General features: G+C 42.0%; 1 protein-coding gene across 1 annotated transcript in view; it reads left to right on the plus strand.

The window, feature by feature from the left end:
* Positions 1 to 21,621, plus strand: part of ZSWIM7 (zinc finger SWIM-type containing 7) — a 107,529-nt gene that overhangs the window by 67,968 nt on the left and 17,940 nt on the right. Inside the window, exon 5 of the mRNA XM_069761116.1 lies at positions 18,548 to 18,652. Coding sequence (XP_069617217.1) covers positions 18,548 to 18,652 — 105 coding nt within the window. The remainder of the gene's footprint in view (positions 1 to 18,547; positions 18,653 to 21,621) is intronic.

Consider the following 21,621-nt stretch of genomic DNA (forward strand, 5'->3'; position numbering starts at 1 on the left):
ATTGACAGGAATTGAGATGGGACGCCATGTTGCGTTTGAAGAGCCACTGATGTGCCTAAACATTGAAACCCCCCACAAATGACACCATTTTGGAAAGTAGACCCCCTAAGGAACTTATCTAGAGGTGTGGTGAGCACTTTGACCCACCAAGTGCTTCACAGAAGTTTATAATGCAGAGCCGTAAAAATAAAACAAAATTTTTTTCCCACAAAAATTATTTTTTTAGCCCCCAGTTTTGTATTTTCCTGAGGGTAACAGGAGAAATTGGACCCCAAAATTTGTTGCCCAATTTGTCCTGAGTGCGATGATACACCATATGTGGGGGGAACCACTGTTTGGGCACATGGGAGGGCTCAGAAGGGAAGGAGTGCCATTTGAATGCAGACTTAGATGGAATGGTCTGCAGGTGTCACATTGCGTTTGCAGAGCCCCTAATGTACCTAAACAGTAGAAACCCCCCACAAGTGACACCATTTTGGAAAGTAGACCCCCTTAGAAACTTATCTAGATGTGTGCTGAGCGCTTTGACCCACCAAGGGCTTCACAGAAGTTTATAGTGGAGAGCCGTAAAAATAAAACAAAAATTTTTTCCCACAAAAATTATTTTTTAGCCCCCAGTTTTGTATTTTCCCGAGGGTAAAAGGAGAAATTCGACCCCACAATTTGTTGTCCAATTTGTCCTGAGTGCGCTGATACCCCATATGTGGGGGGGAACCACTGTTTGGGCGCATGGGAGGGCTCGGAAGGGAAGGAGCTCCATTTGGAATGAGGACTTAGATGGAATGGTCTGCAGGTGTCACATTGCATTTGCAGAGCCCCTAATGTACCTAAACAGTAGAAACCTCCCACAAGTGACACCATTTTGGAAACTAGACCCCCTAAGGAACTCATCTAGATGTGTTGTGATAGCTTTGAACCCCCAAGTGTTTCACTACAGTTTGTAACGCAGAGCCGTGAAAATTAAAAAAAAAAATCTTTCCCCCCAAAATTATTTTTTAGCCCCCAGTTTTGTATTTTCCCGAGGGTAAGAGGAGAAATTCGACCCCAAAAGTTGTTGTCCAATTTGTCCTGAGTACGCTGATACCCCGTATGTTGGGGGAAACCAACGTTTGAGCGCATGGCAGAGCTCGGAAGGGAAGGAGCGCCATTTGGAATGCAGACTTAGATGGAATGGTCTGCAGACGTCACATTGCGTTTGCAGAACCCCTAATGTACCTAAACAGTAGAAACCCCCCACAAGTGACCGCATATTGGAAACTAGACCCCCCAGGGAACTAATCTAGATGTGTTGTGAGAACTTTGAACCCCCAAGTGTTTCACTACAGTTTATAACGCAGAGCCGTGAAAATAAAAAATCTTTTTTTTTTCCCACAAAAAATATGTTTTAGCCCCGAGTTTTGTATTTTCCCAAGGGTAGCAGGAGAAATTGGACCCCAAAAGTTGTTGTCCTATTTGTCCTGAGTACGCTGATACCCCATATGTTGGGGTAAACCCCTGTTTGGGCACACGGGAGAGCTCGGAAGGGAAGAAGCACTGTTTTACTTTTTCAACGCAGAATTGGCTGGAATTGAGATCGGACGCCATGTCGCGTTTGGAGAGCCCCTGATGTGCCTAAACAGTGGAAACCCCCCAATTATAACTGAAACCCTAATCCAAACACATCCCTAACCCTAATCCCAACAGTAACCCTAACCACACCTCTAACCCTGACACACCCCTAACCCTAATCCCAACCCTATTCCCAACCGTAAATGTAATCTAAACCCTAACTGTAACTTTAGCCCCAACCCAAACTGTAGCCCTAGCCCTAACCCTAGCCCTAACCCTAACCCTAGCCCTAACCCTAACCCTAGCCCTAACCCTAGCCCTAACCCTAGCCCTAACCCTAGCCCTAACCCTAACCCTAGCCCTAACCCTAGCCCTAACTCTAACCCTAGCCCTAATGGGAAAATGGAAATAAATACATTTTTTTAATTTTTCCCTAACTAAGGGGGTGATGAAGGGGGGTTTGATTTACTTTTATAGCGGGTTTTTTAGCGGATTTTTATGATTGGCAGCCGTCACACACTGAAAGACGCTTTTTATTGCAAAAAATATTTTTTGCGTTACCACATTTTGAGAGCTATAATTTTTCTATATTCTGGTCCACAGAGTCATGTGAGGTCTTGTTTTTTGCGGGACGAGTTGATGTTTTATTGGTAACATTTTCGGGCACGTGACATTTTTTGATCGCTTTTTATTCCGATTTTTGTGAGGCAGAATGACCAAAAACCAGCTATTCATGAATTTCTTTTGGGGGAGGCGTTTATACCGTTCCGCGTTTGGTAAAATTGATGAAGCAGTTTTATTCTTCGGGTCAGTACGATTACAGCGACACCTCATTTATATCATTTTTTTATGTTTTGGCGCTTTTATACGATAAAAACTATTTTATAGAAAAAATAATTATTTTTGCATCGCTTTATTCTCAGGACTATAACTTTTTTATTTTTTTGCTGATGATGCTGTATGGCGGCTCGTTTTTTGCGGGACAAGATGACGTTTTCAGCGGTACCATGGTTAGTTATATCTGTCTTTTTGATCGCGTGTTATTCCACTTTTTGTTCGGCGGTATGATAATAAAGCGTTGTTTTTTGCCTCGTTTTTTTTTTTTTTTTCTTACGGTGTTTACTGAAGGGGTTAACTAGAGGTCCAGTTTTATAGGTCGGGCCGTTACGGACGTGGCGATACTAAATATGTGTACTTTTATTGTTTTGTTTTTTTTATTTAGATAAAGAAATGTATTTATGGGAATAATATTTTTATTTTTTTTTTTCATTATTTTGGAATATTTTTTTTTATTTTTTTTTACACATTTGAAATTTTTTTTTTTAACTTTTTTACTTTGTCCCAGGGGGGGACATCACAGATCAGTGATCTGACAGTTTGCACAGCACTCTGTCAGATCACTGATCTGATAGGAGTGCAGGCTGCTTCACAGTGCCTGCTCTGAGCAGGCTCTGTGAAGCCACCTCCCTCCCTGCAGGACCCGGATCCGCGGCCATCTTGGATCCGGGGCTGGAGGGAGCAGGGAGGGAGGTGAGACCCTCGCAGCAACGCGATCACATCGCGTTGCTGCGGGGGGCTCAGGGAAGCCCGCAGGGAGCCCCCTCCCTGCGCGGTGCTTCCCTGTACCGCCGGCACATCGCGATCATCTTTGATCGCGGTGTGCCGGGGGTTAATGTGCCGGGGGCGGTCCGTGACCGCTCCTGGCACATAGTGCCGGATGTCAGCTGCGATAAACAGCTGACACCCGGCCGCGATCGGCGGCGCTCCCCCCGTGAGCGCTGCCGATCGCATATGACGTACTATTGCGTCCTTGGGAAGTAAAGCCCACCCCACATGGACGCAATAGTACGTCTAATGGCAGAAAGGGGTTAATTGCAATATTTTTCTGGGAGAAATATTTCATTTTCTGGCACAATTTCAAGGGTGCCAAAACTTTTGGCCATGACTATTTTCAAGTTTTCATGTGGGAGTTACATTTTCAGCACGTCCCTTAGATGCTCAATCTGATTGATTTCTGGGGATTTTGCAGGAATCTGAAGTGTTTAGCAGACAACTTCTTCAATAGTAATGTAACTGTTATTCTTTTATATTTACAACCGTCTCTTAATCTGTGTTCGTGCTTTGGTAAACTTACAAGGCATGTTTTCTGTAAAACGGATAACTTGGAATTAGTTTTGTATTGTATAGTGTCCTAATTTAGACACAGAAGAAATCTTCTATTGTTTCCTTTATAAAAATAAGTGCTCTGTGACAAAAGCATTTTATTTGCCTTGACGGTTGACGCTGATGTGACTCTTTTAATGGTTCGGCTTGTGGTCCTCACAAGTACAGTCTGGCATGCAAAGTTATTTTTAAGGCACAGATCAAAATAGTGTCCGAGTAATGCCTCAGTCTATTTTGGCTGACATGTTTGGTCAACTAACGTAAACCCTGAATCGGCATGTGTACTCAGCAAAGCTGTAAATTTTACTGCAGGAAGAGATTTCCATAAATAAATCTGAGGGGAACTTTCTGCAGCTAGGCTTTTCAACAAAACTGCTAATTTAACTATTAATGTGATATTTTACACTACAGTTGTATTTGGATAATGTAAAATGGAAAAAAATAATTAAGTTTAAATTATTATGCTTTGCTTATATAGCACCATCATATTCCACAGCGCTTTACAGACATTATCATCACTGTCCCCATCAGGGCTCACAATCTAAATTCCCTATGAGTATGACTTTTAGAGTGTGGGAGAAAAGTGGAGACCCTGGACTAAACCCATACAAACACAGGGAGAACATACAAACTCCTTGCAGATGTTGTCAAACGTTCAATTCATGGACGTCATGATGGAGGACGACCAGCCCCGCACATCACCAGATGGATCCAGGAGGATAAATCCACCAGAGAGATGTCCCCATCTTCTGTATTCCCATGAACGTCCAGAGGAGAATCATCAGGGGGAGGATCTGACTATTAAAGAGGTTAAAGAAGAAGCTGATGGGATCAGTAGTGATGAGCGAGTGTACTCGTTGCTCGGATTTTCCCGAGCACGCTCAGGTGGTCTCTGAGTAATTATGACTGCTCGGAGATTAAGTTTTCATCACCTCAGCAGCATGATTTACAGCTATTAGCCAGCTTGATTACATGTGGGGATTATCCAGTAGACATCAGGATTATCCCTCAGTAGACATTCGAAGGAAATCTTTGTATTATTGCAAAAATATAACCTAGAAGATGAAGATATCATGTATGACTCCTCAGGAGCAAACCTCTTTACACCAAATGTACATCCAGGTCTTCACAGCACATATAATTCCTCTAATAATAAAGAACCTTCTCCTGTTCAATCACGGATTCTCACAGTGGAGAAACCGTACACCTGCTCAAAATGTGGGAGGTTCTTTCCAGATAAACTACATCTTCTAAAACACAAGCAATGTCACACAGGAGAGAAGTCTTATTCACGTTCTGAATGTGGGAAATTTTTTACAACAACATTAAATTTTGTTAGTCATCAGAAAATTCACACATGTGATAATCTATGTTCTTGTGTAGAAAGTGGAAAGTGCTTTGCATAAAGAACAAATCTTATGCATGAGAGGTACCACACAGGAGAAAGGCCATTTCCATGCTCAACTCAACTGGTGGGATTCGTCAACAAGCTAATGTGTATTTGGTTCTCCCAACTCTCCTCACACAGGTGATATCCACATACATAAGAGTCGGGAAGCTTGAATTTGCTAGATCTTTTTGTTCACTGGATGATAAGTCGTCATTGTCTGATGGCAGTATTCTTCGCTCTCACCATTGAGAACACATGAAAGGTGTATGGGCGTGTGAGGAATAAGAGTTGTCGATCAACGAGTGAAAGTCACACATAGCAATCGAAAAATACATACAACCTCAATTCCCAAAACATTGGGACGCTGTTTAAAATGTAAAGAAATTAGAAAACGGTGATTTAGAAATCTCTTACAGCCATATTTTATTCACAACATTACATAACACATAGATCAGAAGGTGAAGATTAGATATTTTTCCTTTTCATTTTAAAAAAATAACTCTCTTAGAAATTGGTGGCAGCAACACATCTCAAAACGTTGGGACATTGTTAACAAAAGGCTGGAATATCAAGTGGTACTAATGAAAAAGACTGTAGGGTCAGTTTTCAAATCACTTGACTGTGTATAAAAAGAGCATGTTGGAGAGGCAGAGTCTCTCAGAAGCAAAGATGGTCAGAGGTTCACCAAACTGTGAACAATTGTATGTCTAAAATTGTGGATCAATTTCAGAAAAAAATGTTCCTCAATGCAAAATTGCAAAGACTTTTGAATATCCCATCAGCTAAGGGTGGTTTCACACTTGCGTTTTTGTCTGCAGCGTTTTTTTTCAAAAAAACGCATGCGTTTTTTTTCCCTATCTTTAACATTGAAAACGCATGCGTTTTTTTGTGTACGCGTTTGGTCGCGTTTTTTGACGCATGCGTTTTTTTACTGCATGCGTTCATTTTCTGAAATGCTACTTGTAGTATTTTTAAAAGCGTTTTTTGGACCAAAAAAAAACGCATGCGTTTTCATGCGTTTTTTTGGGGTCAAAAAATACATTGGAGTCAATGGGGACGCATGCGTTTTTTGGTGCATGCGTTTTTTGCGGTAAAAAACGCATGCTTTTTTTATTAAAAAACCAGAAAACACACTGATATGCCACCCCCCAGCATAAAGGTGATAAAGGGAACCTAACCCTACCCCTAACCCTAACCCTACCCCTAACCCTAAGGGATCCTAACCCTAACCCTACCCCTAACCCTACCCCTAACCCTAACCCTACCCCTAACCCTAAGGGATCCTAACCCTAACCCTAATCCCTTTATGGTTAGGGTTAGGGGTAGGGTTAGGGTTAGGGGTAAGGTTAGGGTTAGGATCCCTTAGGGTTAGGGGTAGGGTTAGGGGTAGGTTAGGGTTAGGGGTAGGGTTAGGGTTAGGATCCCTTAGGGTTAGGGGTAGGGTTAGGGTTAGGGTTAGGGGTAGGGTTAGGGGTAGGGTTAGGGTTAGGATCCCTTAGGGTTAGGGTTAGGGGTAGGGTTAGGGGTAGGGTTAGGGTTAGGATCCCTTAGGGTTAGGGTTAGGGGTAGGGTTAGGGGTAGGATCCCTTTAGGGTTAGGGTTATGATCCCTACCCCTAACCCTACCCCTAACCCTAACCCTAACTATTTCTGTTTATAGTGGGTTTTTTACTTTATTTTGATGATTGGCAGTTGTCACACATTTTTCTGCATGCGTTTAAAAAACGCAAACGCATGAAAAAACGCATGTAAACGCGGTAAAACGCCACGTTTTTTTCACCACATGCAAAAACGCATGCGTCAAAAAAACGCAGCGTTTACACGCGTTTACATGCGTTTTTTCACCATGCGTTTTTTTGCGTTTTTTACCGCAAAAACGCACCCGAAAAAACGCCAATGTGAAACCAGCCTAACATACAAAAGAGAAATCCATGTGCACGAGGGAAAAGACTGACTGGCAATATTGGATAATCATGATCTATGGGTCCTCAGGCGGCCTGCATAAATCGCAGACCCAATTTGGTCATGCAGCTCATTGCATGAGCTCAGGAATACTTTCACAAATCATTGCTTGTGAACACATATGCCGTGCAATTCAAAATGCAGGTTATAGCTTTATCATACAAAGAACAGGCCATATCACACGACAATCCTGAAACCGTGCTGGACTGAGGTAAAATGGAAAACTGTTCTGTGGTCAGATGAATCAAAAGTTGAAATTTTTTAATAGAAATCACAGATGCTGGTAGGTGTCAAGAGTAGAGAGTCCACCCAGCTTGTTATCAACACACAGTTCCTGCATCTCTGAAGGTATGGGGCTGCATTAGTGCCTGTGGCGGGGGCAGCTTACATACTGTATATTGAAAGGCGCTATCTGTGCTGAGCATTAAATAGAGGTTTTAGAATAACATCTGCTCCCATCCAGACAATATCTATTTCAGGGAAGACCTTGCATATTTCAGTAAGACGATTCTAGACCACGTACTCCATCCATCACACCAGCATGTCTTCACAGAAGAAGAGTTTGAGTGATGAACTGGCCACCTGCAGTCCAGACCTTTCACCAATAAAAAACATTTGACTTGTTAGGAAATGAAAAATTTGGCAAAGACGACCAAACACTATGGAGCAGCGAGAATCCTACTTAACCCCTTAATGACCGCCAATATGTCTTTTTACTTACTTGAGATATAAGAGAATAGCATCTCCATACAGGAGACAATCCATCAGCTGTCGGTTGTGCACTATAGCTGACAACTTGCTGCATTGGCCACAATCAGTGTTTGCACCATCCATATCTGTTTAACCCTTTAGATGCTGCTGTCAATGGTGACAACATCATATAAATGGTTAACAGACTGCGGGGGCTTCCTATTTATCCCCATCGGCACCCTGAGATCATAATTGTGTGGTCCTGATGTTTGCCATGGGAATTCACGGCCAAATAGCGGCCGTGGAGTCTGCCGACTGTAGTAATCTGTTCGGAAGTCAGCAACACTTAGGTGGCAAAAATACATTTTTTTCATTCCTGTCATACCACGTTGCATTAATTCCTGAAAATCACTTGAAGGGTTAATAAACTACCTGACAGCAGTTTTCAATATGTCGAAGGGGTGCTGTTTTTAAAATAGTATCACTTTTTGGGGGTTTCCCAATATCTAGGACACCCAAAGCCACTTCAAATCTGGATAGGTCCCTAAAAAATACCGTATTTTTTAGATTATAAGATGCATTTTTTCCCCAAAATTTTTTTGGGAAAATGGGGGTGCGTCTTATAATGCGGAAAAACCAGGCTGCAGAAAAGCCCAGAGCCCCCGCAGTTACATGGTTTCCTATGCGGTGGACTGCGGGAAAATGGCCGCCGGGGGCAGCGCATGCTCAGATGGAGATCAGGGGAGATGAGATCTCAGTACTTGTTTCTCCTTCCATTTTTGTTGATCTATTATGATATATATATGTATGTATGTATGTATGTATGTGTGTGTGTGTATATGTGTATGTGTGTATGTATGTTTGTGACCACTATGAAGAAAGGTTATAAACAAAACTATAGCTTGCAATTTGAAAAAAGCATGTAGAGTCCTTTTTACCGTGGTATATAAGGGGTAGTACCCTACTTGAGCACCCTGCACCAAGTGCCGTGTTCCCATTTTGAAAATAACAGTCACATACAGTACAGACCAAGAGAATGCCAAGAGTGTGCAAAGCAGTCATCAAAGCAAAAGGTGGCTACTTTGAAGAACCTAGAATATAAGACATAATTTTAGTTTCACACTTTTTTGTTAAGTATATAATTCCACATGTGTTAATTCATAGTTTTGATGCCTTCAGTGTGAATGTATAATTTTCATAGTCATGAAACTACAGAAAAATCTTTAAATGAGAAGGTGTGTCCAAACTTTTGGTCTGTACTGTATATTATCGTATTTTTCACTTTATAAGACTCACTTTTTTCCCACCAAAAGTTGGGGTGGGGGGATGCAATGAGTCTTAAAAAGTGAAGGTGTCAAGGAGCGGAGAAGCTGTGGGATAGGGGATGCGGTCAGCGCAAGGTCGGGGATGCATCTTCCCTGCACCATCGCTTCAACCCGGAGGAGTGGTGGTGAAGGAAGCCGCCATAACTGTGCCATGCAGCAGGGACAGGTAAGCGGGGAAAAGTCTCATACTTTCACCCATCTCATGTTCTTCCCTGGTACCTCGCAGTATGCATCCTTCCTACACCCAGCGGCAGGATCACAGTGTACATAGGTGCGCACTGTCACCTGACACTGTGCGAAGTCACCTGACAGTACAGCGAGGCGCCCAGCAAGTAGTCTGGCCCAGAGCAGGAAGCATAAGTTATTTTTTTAATTTTATTTCAACATATGTCACCATGGAGGGGAGTGTGTGGTCTGAGGTCTGAAATTACAAAGAAGTCGGACGTGGGGGGGTTAACCGAGGTCTGCTATTATGTTGTCTGAGGTCTGCAATTACAAGGGGGGAGAGAAATGGTGGGTGTGAACTGAGGTCTGCTATTAAAATCAGATACCACCTCCTTTGTAATTGCAACACTCAGATCAGAGGTCTTCAATTACAATAGGGGATGGATATTTGATAAGAGATCTGCAATCTCACAGGTCCTCGATGATAATATTATTATTATTTATTGTTATAGCGCCATTTATTCCATAGCACTTTACATGTGAGGAGGGGTATACATAATAAAACAGGTACAATAATCTTAAACAATACAAGTCACAACTGGTACAGGAAGAGAGAGGACCCTGCCCGCGAGGGCTCACAATCTACAAGGGATGGGTGAGAATACAGTAGGCGAGGGTAGAGCTGGTCATGCAGCGGTTTGGTCGATCGGTGGTTACTGCAGGTTGTAGGCTCGTCGGAAGAGGTAGGTCTTCAGGCTCTTTTTGAAGGTTTCGATGGTAGGGGAGAGTCTGATGTGTTGTCGTAGAGGGTTCCAGAGTAGGGGTGATATGCGAGAGATAATAGTGCCTCATTCACAGATTCTCCCCTCCCATTATAATATTACTTTTTATTTTATTAAAAGTTTTTTGCACATTTTTTGGCTAAGATTTTTTTTCTTATTTTCCTCCTCTAAAACCTAGGTGCATCTTATAATCGGGTGCGTCTTATAAAGTGAAAAATTTGGTATATGTGTACATTGGTCTTCTGTAATAAAACAATCCCCCACACTGCATGCCTAAATCGAAATAATGCACCACATCATTAATATACAACTAGCCACGCATTATTCAATATATAAATTCATAAGCCAGAACCGTGCTCCCCATTAACTTCAGTCATTCTTCTGCTGCCAATAAATATAAAATAATTAGTTACTGTGAGTCTCCGAAATATTAATTGTTAAAAATTGAAGTTTTTTGGTCTTTTGCATTTTTTTGTGTTCAAAATGCAGCATGTATGGGGTTTTTTGTTTTATGGTTGAATGTAAAGGTTGTAAAAAGCAAGAGTCTAAAAACTGCAAAAAAAGACTGCGTAGGAAGCCTTAGTAATAGTTTGCTGCATTTTCCCTGCAGCTGTTTTCCAAGGTGCAAAGTGCTGATATCCGTGAAACGGAAGGTGACAGTCCAGCTGTCTCTTTTGTAGGTGTTTCGCTCCATCAGCACGAAATACAGTACATCTACTTTCCAGACTGTACATACATATTAAAACAAAGAACCCATCAGATCAGTCACTGTTTTATACTTTTTTGTTTTATCAATATTACCAGGCACTGCAGTCATGTCTTAGAATGGAGCTGGCCTGAGTCCTGAAATCTTTTCACTCATTTTAGCTCGATACTATCATGCTTTCCTGCACATTGCTCCTGTAAGTTATATAGGAATCACCCAGGATTAGTTCTGTTATTATTCGACCATCTTATGTTTCATACATAATCTTGGGCTTTGGAAAATATTGTGTTTCTAACATTGATGAGCTAAAACAATCGCTTTCATTGTGCACAATGTCTGTGTGTATTATATATTTTTAATTTTTTAAGCTACACTTAGTGATGGGCGAACCCGAACAGTAAAGTTTGGGCTCTGTATCGGACACCTAGTGTCCGTGCACGGATCCTGAACAAGTGTTTCTTATGGACGTGCTACTATGTGGGTTCGGCAGCCTGAATAAAGCTGCAGCTCAGCCAATCAATAAGCTTTTCTGGTGTTGGCACTTTCGGCTCCTTCACAACCATGCCAAATATTGGCAAGGCTGTGATTGGCCAGCGCAATATTTAAGAAATTTTTTTTACAGAGAGACATGCGTTCCCCTTCTATTTGATAACAAGCACATGTAAAACAGACAGCTGCAGGCTGCAGCCCTCAGCTGTGTGATTTATCTTGGCTGGTTATCAAAAGTAGATGGGCCCCCATTATGTTTTTTTTATTATTATATAAAAATTAAATAAAAAAAAAATAAAAAAACAGCATGGGATCCACCCTATTTTTGATAACCAGCCAAGGTAAAGTAGACAACTTGGGGCTGGTATTCTGAGGCACGGAAGGTCCATGGATATGTGGTGCTTCTCAGCTTAAAAATAGCTCACAGGCACCCTAGAAAAGGATCCATCCATTAGATGCAACAATTCTGGCGCTTTGCCTGGCTCTTTCCGCTTGTCCTGGTGCGTTGGCAAGTGGGGTAATATTTTGGGGTTGATGTCAGCTGTGTGGTTAGGAATGGAGAGATGTCTGTCACCCCCATTACTAACCACATAGTCAAAAATAATAAACACACACACAGAAAAGTCCTCTAATTGTACAAAACACTCCTCGACCCTCTTTTACCCCATTTATTACCTTTTAAAATAAAATAATCCAAAGGGATTTGCTGTGAATCCATCCCACAATGATTCCCAACTCTGCTACATCCGAATGCAGTGCTGAGCGCTAACATCAGTAATGAAGGGCAAGCGGGAAGAGCCAAGGTGCATATAATGGATTATTCATTTGTGGGGCAACTGATCACTTGTGTATTTAGTCTTTGAGGGGGCCAATATCCTTGGCCCCTTCCCAGCCTATTAATTTCAGCCCACAGCTGTCTGCTTAGCCTTTGCTGGTTATTAAAAATGGGGGGACTCCACGGTTTTCCTTATTTCTATACTTATTAGCTAAATACATGTACAGTAAGCTACACATTCACTGTACTAATTAAATATCTCATTGACATCTTTCCTACTGTGCACAGGCGCCAGCTGATGAATTCTCTCACCAGCCTCTCTTGTTCTCCCTGCTATCATCGAGAGCAGGCAACACTGATGACAGTAGTAGTCATCAGCTGCTGGCTCATGCTGTCCTCTGTGTAGCAGTGTGGGAATCCGCAGCAGTCCACAAAACCCAGCGGTGGTGATTTCAGTAAATTTACCACTGGTAAGAGCTGTATGACAGCGTGGAAACCACCAGATGTTCGGGACCCCAATTCACTTGAATGGGGTTCGGGATCAAGTTCGGGTACCGTTTTGGTACCCGAACCAAACTATTTTTTATAAAGTTCGGTCCAACCTGATGAACCCGAACATCCACGGGTCTGCCCATCCCCAGCTACCCTCCTGCTTTATTAGTTAGGCTTGGATTCAAAGGATATCGCTAACGCAACATGTGTGTGGTCACGCTGGCCCTTAACTGACACAAGCTGCTAAAATCCAACAGGTTTGGATTTTTAGCATGTTGAATGGTAGTTTGCAGTTTGTGATGTGACCACGTTCATTTTTATTATGGTGCAATGTAGGAACGCCATACTGTGGTATTTGATGTAAGACATGCAGTTATAAATCGCCAGCCCTGCAGCTTTTACTGCAGGTGTAATGATCAGGCTCTCTGCTCTCTGTCTTTTTCTAGCTAAAATTATTGGTTCATTGATAATACACATATAGAAAACCCTCAGGAGGGAAGCGACAACTATGTACACGAAACTCACGTCAGGGTCGCTTGTTTCTGTAGCATTTCGATAGCAACAGCCAGTCCATACTCATGATGGGTAAGCATTATTGCCATATACCTATGACAAAGTGAATCCATGTATCCATGCAGATATGCTTTGTAATCATAGTACTTTGACCATCGCGTCTATTATTTAGGGCCTGTTTGCTTTGTGCATTCATATTAATGTATCTATCTCTCATACACAATCTTATTACATCACATGTACTGTTTAGTTGCTAAACAGTCTTTGTAGTTGACTTGTGTGTATTGAATTATTCTGTTTGCTATAGGTGTATTAGCAATACAGCAATAATTTTAGCTCTAAAAACTCCTTCCTTTTTTGTCCAAAGTCAGTGTGGAGTTACCTATCACTTCTAATCAAACATTTATAGTTTCTATAAGACCTAATTGCTGAATTCATTATTTAAAAAATGTACTCAATGGACATACTTTGTTTATTTTTTGTCTGGACACGTGTGCTTGTTCAAATGCCCTGTTATCTCTGTGTAAATACCGGTTGTAACAGTGTAGTCTCAGAACAAACCACTGATAAGTTACAGCAGAACTTGTGATGAGCTTTATAGTTCTATTCACCAGAGCTGTCACTCAAGGAAAAGAGTCCACCCTTCTAGAAACCAGGAAGCAAGGAGACTGCACAGCTCTGAGCTGCTCAAGAGGTAATTTGAGATTACCTCTAAGTGTATGGGCACCATAACTGTTATTGATTATATATACATTTAGAGGAAGAATAACCAAGGGACCTGCACAATGTTGGGTTCTGGACAAAAAAAGTTCTAGTTACTTTATGGGTGATGCGAGTATTAAGTAAAAAAGCTGAAGAGCTTTGCAGGCATCAGCGACACTTGATGGATCATATAATTTATGATAAGGTCAATCTATAATTTTACTAGAAAAAGCATTCTACATGCTACACTATTTTATCTGGAAATTGTGACTGAGGTTTTGATACAAATGTGAACAGAGGCTTAGCTGAAAACATTGTAGTCTAATGCTAAATGCTTGATGTTGAAGATCTGCGCATTCACCGTTCCGTTTCTGCAGGCACCGAATCTTCTTTCTTCTAATTAAAAGCAATTGCCGTTTTGGAGAAATGCAGATTCGTCTGGAGTAATTTCCCGTTCTTAGTTGTACAAGACGATCCTGATGTCTGCAGGATGATTCCGGATGTTCTTGAATTTGTAGAAAAACAGATCCAGTATTATGGTTTCTCCAATGCGTTCCCACAAACTGGGCGGCTGCTGCAGCTTTATGTATTTGGTCGTACAGACCGATTTGCTTGTAAACATTTTTCATCCATAGTCCTATACAGACTGAGACTCTCTTCCTGCCAAGTGTCCAAATTAGAACTTGGCAGCTGTAAACAGTCAGACATTTCCTTGACAGGTCTCTTGGGGGTGGTAAATGGGAAAGAAGAGTTTCTCTGTGTGACATGAGTAGTAGCCAAATTTGTAGTTAATGGACTTCATAGAATTAGGGAAACATCACCGAAGAAAATAGAACACGATATAGAGTTTAAAGAGCAGGCTGAATCTTTAATGGAAAAGACCATTAACCCCTTTATGTCAATTGTACAGTTCTTACACATCAGTATTTGGCAGTGCATAGTTATGTTCAACTACAGTTATATGAAAAAGTTTGGGCACCCCTATTAATCTTAAGCTTAATGTTTTATAAAAATTGTTTTTTTTGCAACCGCTATTTCAGTTTTATATATCTAATAACTGTTGGGCACAGTAATGTTTGTGCCTTGAAATGAGGTTTATTGTACTAACAGAAAATGTGCAATCTGCATTCAAACAAAATTTGACAGGTGCACAAGTATGGGATGGTGGCCCGATTCTAACACATCGGGTATTCTAGAATATGTATGCGTAGTGTATAGCACAGCCCACGCAGTACATTGCGCAGCCCACGCAGTACATTGCGCAGCCCACGTTGTACATTGCGCAGCCCACGTAGTACATTGCCCAGCCCACGTAGTATATTGCGCAGCCCACATTGTATATTGCGCAGCCCACGTAGTATATTGCGCAGCCCACGTAGTATATTGCGCAGCCCACGTTGTACATTGCGCAGCCCACGTAGTACATTGCGCAGCCCACGTAGTACATTGCCCAGCCCACGTTGTGTATTGCGCAGCCCACGTAGTATATTGCGCAGCCCACGTAGTATATTGCGCAGCCCACGTTGTATATTGCCCAGCCCACGTAGTATATTGCCCAGCCCACGTAATATATTGCACAGCCCAGGCAGTCTATAGCAATGTGGGCACCATATCCCTGTTTAAAAAAAAAAAAAAAAGAATTAAAATAAAAATAGTTATATACTCACCCTCTGTTGGCCCCCAGATCGAAGCAGTTACCGAAGCTCCTCGCGCGGTCCGGTCTGAAGAGTGCATTGCGGTCTCGCGAGATGATGACGTAGCGGTCTCGTGAGACCGCACGTTATCATCTTGCGAGACCGCAATGCATGGAGCGGTCACCTGGGTGTCGCGAGGAGCGTCGATAACCGCTTCGATCCGGGAGCCAACGGAGGGTGAGTATATAACAATTTTTTTTTTTATTATTATTTTTAACATTAGATCTTTTTACTATTCATGCTGCATGGGCAGCATGAATAGTAAAAAGTTGGTCACACAGGGTTAATAGCCGTGTCAACCGAGTGCGTTACACCACGGTCAACGCTGCCATTAACCCTGTGTGAGCGCTGACTGGAGGGGAGTATGGAGCGGGCACTGACTGCGGGGAGGAAGGAGCTGCCACTTTCTTCCGGACTGTGCCCGTCGCTGATTGGTCGTGGCAAAACAGCCACGACCAATCAGCGACTTGGATTTCCATGACCGACAGAGGCCGCGACCAATGAATATCCGTGACAGAAGGACAGACAGACAGACGGAAGTGACCCTTAGACAATTATATAGAAGATGAAAAGCCATTAGTCACTGACATTTATAGACCGATCCCCTAATTCTCTACTGCAAAGTACAATTCCTTTTTTTTTCAAATTATAGATTTGGTACATGAGCCAAGTGCTTATGATCACACTTGATAGATATGATAAATTGGGAAACTGAAAGTTATTTTGTTTCAGATTTGTCTCCTTTCTGTCTAACTCACGGTCCACTGCCTGTTGTCAAGTGTTATCCACGTCTATCAGAAGAGACACCGAGACAGATTACTGGAGCTATGGTTGGATCTTTGTCTTTCTGTTCCTCTCCCTTCTGTCAAGCTAAATGCAGGCATCTCAGAAAGCCGAGCTTTCTGTTAATGGTAGGCAAGCCATTTGACAATGACGGGAGTAATGCATGATGCGTCTGAAAGGTTGCAGCACCAATAGTTCTGGCAGAATGTTAATAAACTGCTCAATGAGAGTGGATGGCAAGTTACAGAGTATGAGAATTTTATATGGTCATGTTAGACTACTATATGCATCAAAAGCCGTTTTTACTTGTTTTATTCAATGATGGTATCAAGGACAAGCATGCTTTAACCAAGTGACAGACACAGCATTATGGCAGACAAAGAGATCTGTTGGATAGCTAGCAGTCCTAATCATCTAGGTACGAGGACTATGAGCTAATATTTGTGGTCAATTTTTCTATCTTATTGCCACAAACATCACACACTCACTGCACATGTGTTTTGGAGGTGGCTGTAAAGGAGGACTACACTTCTCACACTCGCCCATCACAACGGGCTAACAATGAGCTAATTGCACCTCACCGCCAGCTCACATATCCACACCACTATTTTAATAGGCCACTGGATGCCTACCCTGTGTAACACACTAGTATACACTCAGACCCGGCTTTCCCAATCACCTAATAAGTTCTCTTCTAGCACTCTGGCATACAGAGGATAACAAAATCAGACTATACTTTCCCTCTTCAAGGTAGTAGGTAAGTTTAGAGCAGCAAGAAACAAACTTATTACATTTTAGATTTAAAAAGGTACAGTTCTTAAGGTTACATAAAGATGATGTAATAAGAAGATGACATACATAAAAAACAGTACAACAACAACAGTACAATATAAAAGGATAAACACAGAAACGTCTTAGGGATTGGACCAATGAGCGCTTCGGGCAGAGGATATTACCGCAGAAATTTGTACAGCTGTACAATACACGTTGTCTCTCTTGGGATCCAACACTGGGTTTTTATGGATGAGATGTTATATTTGGTCTCATCCAAACCCCTCGCCACCTCCTCTTGCTCAGATGAGCAGAGTATGAAGTATTGAAGATGGCTGGACCATCATTGTAAATACATCATTGTAAATACACACCTGTGCTTTGTATCTCCCCCACCTCATTGTAGATTGTAAGCTCTCACGAGCAGGGTCGTCTTATTTTGTCTTATTTTGCTTTATTACTGTATTGTTAACATTGTTACCTATGACTGTTGTGTTTGAAACTGTTAAACTGTAAAGCGCTGCGGAATATGTTTGCGCTATATAAATAAAGATTATTATTATATAAATAAAGATTATTATTATTATTATTATTATTATTATGGTTAATTTTATGTGCAAAAAGATGGGTGCAAGTACATTATTCTAATTTATGTAATATTTTCCCGCTGAAACCTCATAGTGGAATAATATGACCTCCATATTTCCAAGCATTCTTTCGCCATTCTAGACACACCAAACATGACTATCATATGTGAAGATTTCAGGTTCACTTATATTTCTGTGGTCTCTCAAGGCCGTCGGAAGTGATTCTGTCCTCCAGTCATCCTCTTCTGGATTGTGTTAATATCAGATTATTGTTGTGGCATGGAAATAATTTCCATTACAATGTGAAGTCTCGGAGACGACCAACCTGCCTTATGGGCAATCAGCTTCACTTTTGATGTAGCACCTCTTTGCTAACGAGGAAGTACACAGTAAAAGTTTACTCTTCCAGAAATTGTCAGCTACAATCTATAAAACTTAGCACTCCAGCACATGACATAATATGGGTCTATATGGTAACTCTGTGTGTCTCTGATTTTATACAAAAACTAAAATGAGGTATTTTGTACGATCCATCGTAGAGTCCCTGCCGGTGTGTGAAACTTGCCCATAGGGACGTTGTGTTGCCATAAAGCATTAGTACAAGCAATTGTGAGTTGTGCGTGAGCCATTACTGCAACTATTAGGGCTCCTACTCACTTGCGCGAGAATCGGATGAGTCTCGCATGGCAATACCCCGTCACTGCACCCCCCACTCAGGAGCTGAGCTTGCGGCCGCATGTATTCCTATGCGGCCGCACGCTCCGATCTGAGAGCCAGGTGCAGAGCCGGGTTTTAAACATGCGAGACTCATCCAAGTTGCTCGCAAGTGAGTAGGAGCCCTTAGACTTTTTTACATAATGTATTTATTTCTACATATGATTGACCATTGAATGCATAATTACTGTACAATATTGCAGCTGATTAAAATAAAAATTCTGAAGCCATAGAATAAAGATGGTGTCCTATCATGGAATAAGAGATAATACAATGTGGTTTTTAACTTTTGCTCAGGTAACTGGGAGTTCAGGCAAGATGTACACCTGTTACAAGACCAGTCACTACTGCTCCTGCCCTGCCTTCACTTTCTCTGTACTCAGAAGACAGGACAACTTGATGGTAAGTCATCTGCATTGTAGAGTATTGGGAAACACACTGTGATGAACGCTAACCTCGCCACCCTACTTGATGTCACTATTATGTCCGAGGAGTTGCATGGTACGCACTCCTCACTTGCACCAACGCAATGTACCGCACCCCCTGGGGGGACATGTAAGGTCAACTTGGCAGATAACCCCTGTCCACATGGGTCCAGGAGGCTCTGGGAGTGAGATTGTGTCCCACGCAGTAACTAACATTGCACCACACTCGTTCTGACAGGCTGAGAAGCTTCTTTCACTAGCACCAGTGAAACAGCACCTGGTTTGCCCGGTAGAACTGCAACTAGTCCCATGTTTGATATAAGCCCAGTCCGTTAATGGGATTATATCGGGCCAGAAACCAGCCTCGGTAGCATGGAAAGCTAAGCTGAGATCATGGATGTGTGGATTGAGATAAAAGAGCAGCCCAATATTAAATTATATACAGTTAAGTCCATATATATTTGGACAGAGGCAAAATTTTTCTAATTTTAGTTATAGACAATACCACAATGAATTTTAAACAAAACAATTCAGATGCAGTTGAAGTTCAGACTTTCAGCTTTCATTTGAGGGTATCCACATTAAAATTGGATGAAGGGTCTAAGAGTTTCAGCTCCTTAATATGTGCCACCCTGTTTTTAAAGGGACAAAAAGTAATTGGACAGCTTCAATAATTTTAAATAAAATGTTCATTTCTAGTACTTAGTTGAAAACCCTTTGTGGGCAATGACTGCCTGAAGTCTTGAACTCCTGGACATCACCAGACGCTGTGTTTCCTCCTTTTTGATGCTCTGCCAGGCCTTCACTGCGGTGGTTTTCAGTTGCTGTTTGTTTGTGGCCTTTCTGTTTGAAGTTTAGTCTTTAACAAGTGAAATGCTGCTCAATTGGGTTGAGATCAGGTGACTGACTTGGCCATTCAAGAATATTCCACTTCTTTGCTTTAATAAACTCCTGGGTTGCTTTGGCTTTATGTTTTGGGTCATTGTCCATCTGTAGTATGAAACGACGACCAATCAGTTTGGCTGTATTTGTCTGGATCTGAGCACACAGTATGGCGGCTCTGAATACCTCAGAATTCATTCGGCTGCTTCTGTCCTGTGTCACATCATCAATAAACACTAGTGACCCAGTGCCACTGGCAGCCATGCATGCCCAAGCCATCACACTGCCTCCGCCGGGTTTTACAGATGATGTGGTATGCTTTGGATCATGAGCTGTACCACGCCTTCGCCATACTTTTCTCTTTCCATCATTCTGGTAGAGGTTGATCTTGGTTTCATCTGTCCAAAGAATGTTCTTCCAGAACTGTGCTGGCTTTTTTAGATGTTTTTTAGCAAGGTCCAGTCTAGCCTTTTTATTCTTGATGCTTATCAGTGGCTTGCACCGTGCAGTGAACCCTCTGTAGTTACTTTCATGCAGTCTTCTCTTTATGGTAGATTTGGATATTGATACGCCGACCTCCTGGAGAGTGTTGGTCACTTGGTTGGCTGTTGTGAAGGGGATTCTCTTCACCATGGAGATTATTCTGTGATCATCCACCACTGTTGTCTTCCGTGGGCGCCCAGGTCTTTTTGCATTGATGAGTTCACCAGTGCTTTCTTTCTTTCTCAGGATGTACCAAACTGTAGATTTTGCCACTCCTAATATTGTAGCACTTTCTCGGATGGTTTATTCTGTTTTTGCAGCTTAAGGATGGCTTGTTTCACCTGCATGGAGAGCTCCTTTGACCGCATGTTTACTTCACAGCAAAACCTTCCAAATGCAAGCACCACACTACATATCAACTCCAGGCCTTTTATCTGCTTAATTGAGAATGACATAACGAAGGGATTGCCCACACCTGTCCATGAAATAGCCTTGGAGTCAATTGTCCAATTACTTTTGGTCCCTTTAAAAACAGCTGAAACTCCTAAACCCTTCATCCAATTTTAATGTGGATACACTCAAATGAAAGCTGAAAGTCTGAACTTCAAGTGCATCTGAATTGATTTTTTTTTAATTCATTGTAGTAATGTCTATAACCAAAATTAGAAACATGTTGTCTCTGTCCAAATATATATGGACTTAACTGTATTTAATCGCCTTAAGGGGACACTAGATAAAACACATATATACAAAATGGTTACACATATACAATGGTCAGATATGCAAATACAATAATGGTAAGACAAAGTATCCAGAATATGAGTCAGTTACCAGTCAGATGAAAGGTCTGGCTTGCAGGGGAAGGACTGCTACATGGGAGACTGGTGGCCCCCTCTGTTCCTTGACTTCTCCCCACACAACATGTCATCGCGGCCAGGGCCGGACTGGGACTAAAATTCAGCCCTGGCATTTGAAGTCACACAGGCCCACTTGTCGCATGGTGACTGTATAATATCTTTGTACACTTGTAGGTTACAAGAAGTGAGGGGAGTGTAACATGACTATAGAACATAATTACAGCTGTATCCAGCATTACAGCTCAGCCCCCATAGAATGTAATACAGCACAGCCCCCATAGAATGTAATACAGCTCAGTCCCCATAGAATGTAATACAGCACAGCCCCCATAGAATGTAATACAGCACAGCCCCCATAGAATGTAATACAGCACAGCCCCATAGAATGTAATGCAGCACAGCCCCCATAGAATGTAATGCAGCACAGCCCCTATAGAATGTAATACAGCACAGCCCCTATAGAATGTAATACATCCAGCCCCCATAGAATGTAATGCAGCCAGCCCCCATAGAATGTAATACAGCCAGCCCCATAGAATGTAATACAGCACAGCTCCCATAGAATGTAATGCAGCCAGCTCCCCATAGAATGTAATGCAGCACAGCCCCATAGAATGTAATGCAGCACAGCCTCCATAGAATGTAATGCAGCACAGCCTCCATAGAATGTAATACAGCCAGTCCCCATAGAATGTAATACAGCACAGCCCCCATAGAATGTAAT

The sequence above is a fragment of the Ranitomeya imitator genome, chromosome 3 (assembly GCF_032444005.1).
Source record: "Ranitomeya imitator isolate aRanImi1 chromosome 3, aRanImi1.pri, whole genome shotgun sequence".
Taxonomy (NCBI): domain Eukaryota; kingdom Metazoa; phylum Chordata; class Amphibia; order Anura; family Dendrobatidae; genus Ranitomeya; species Ranitomeya imitator.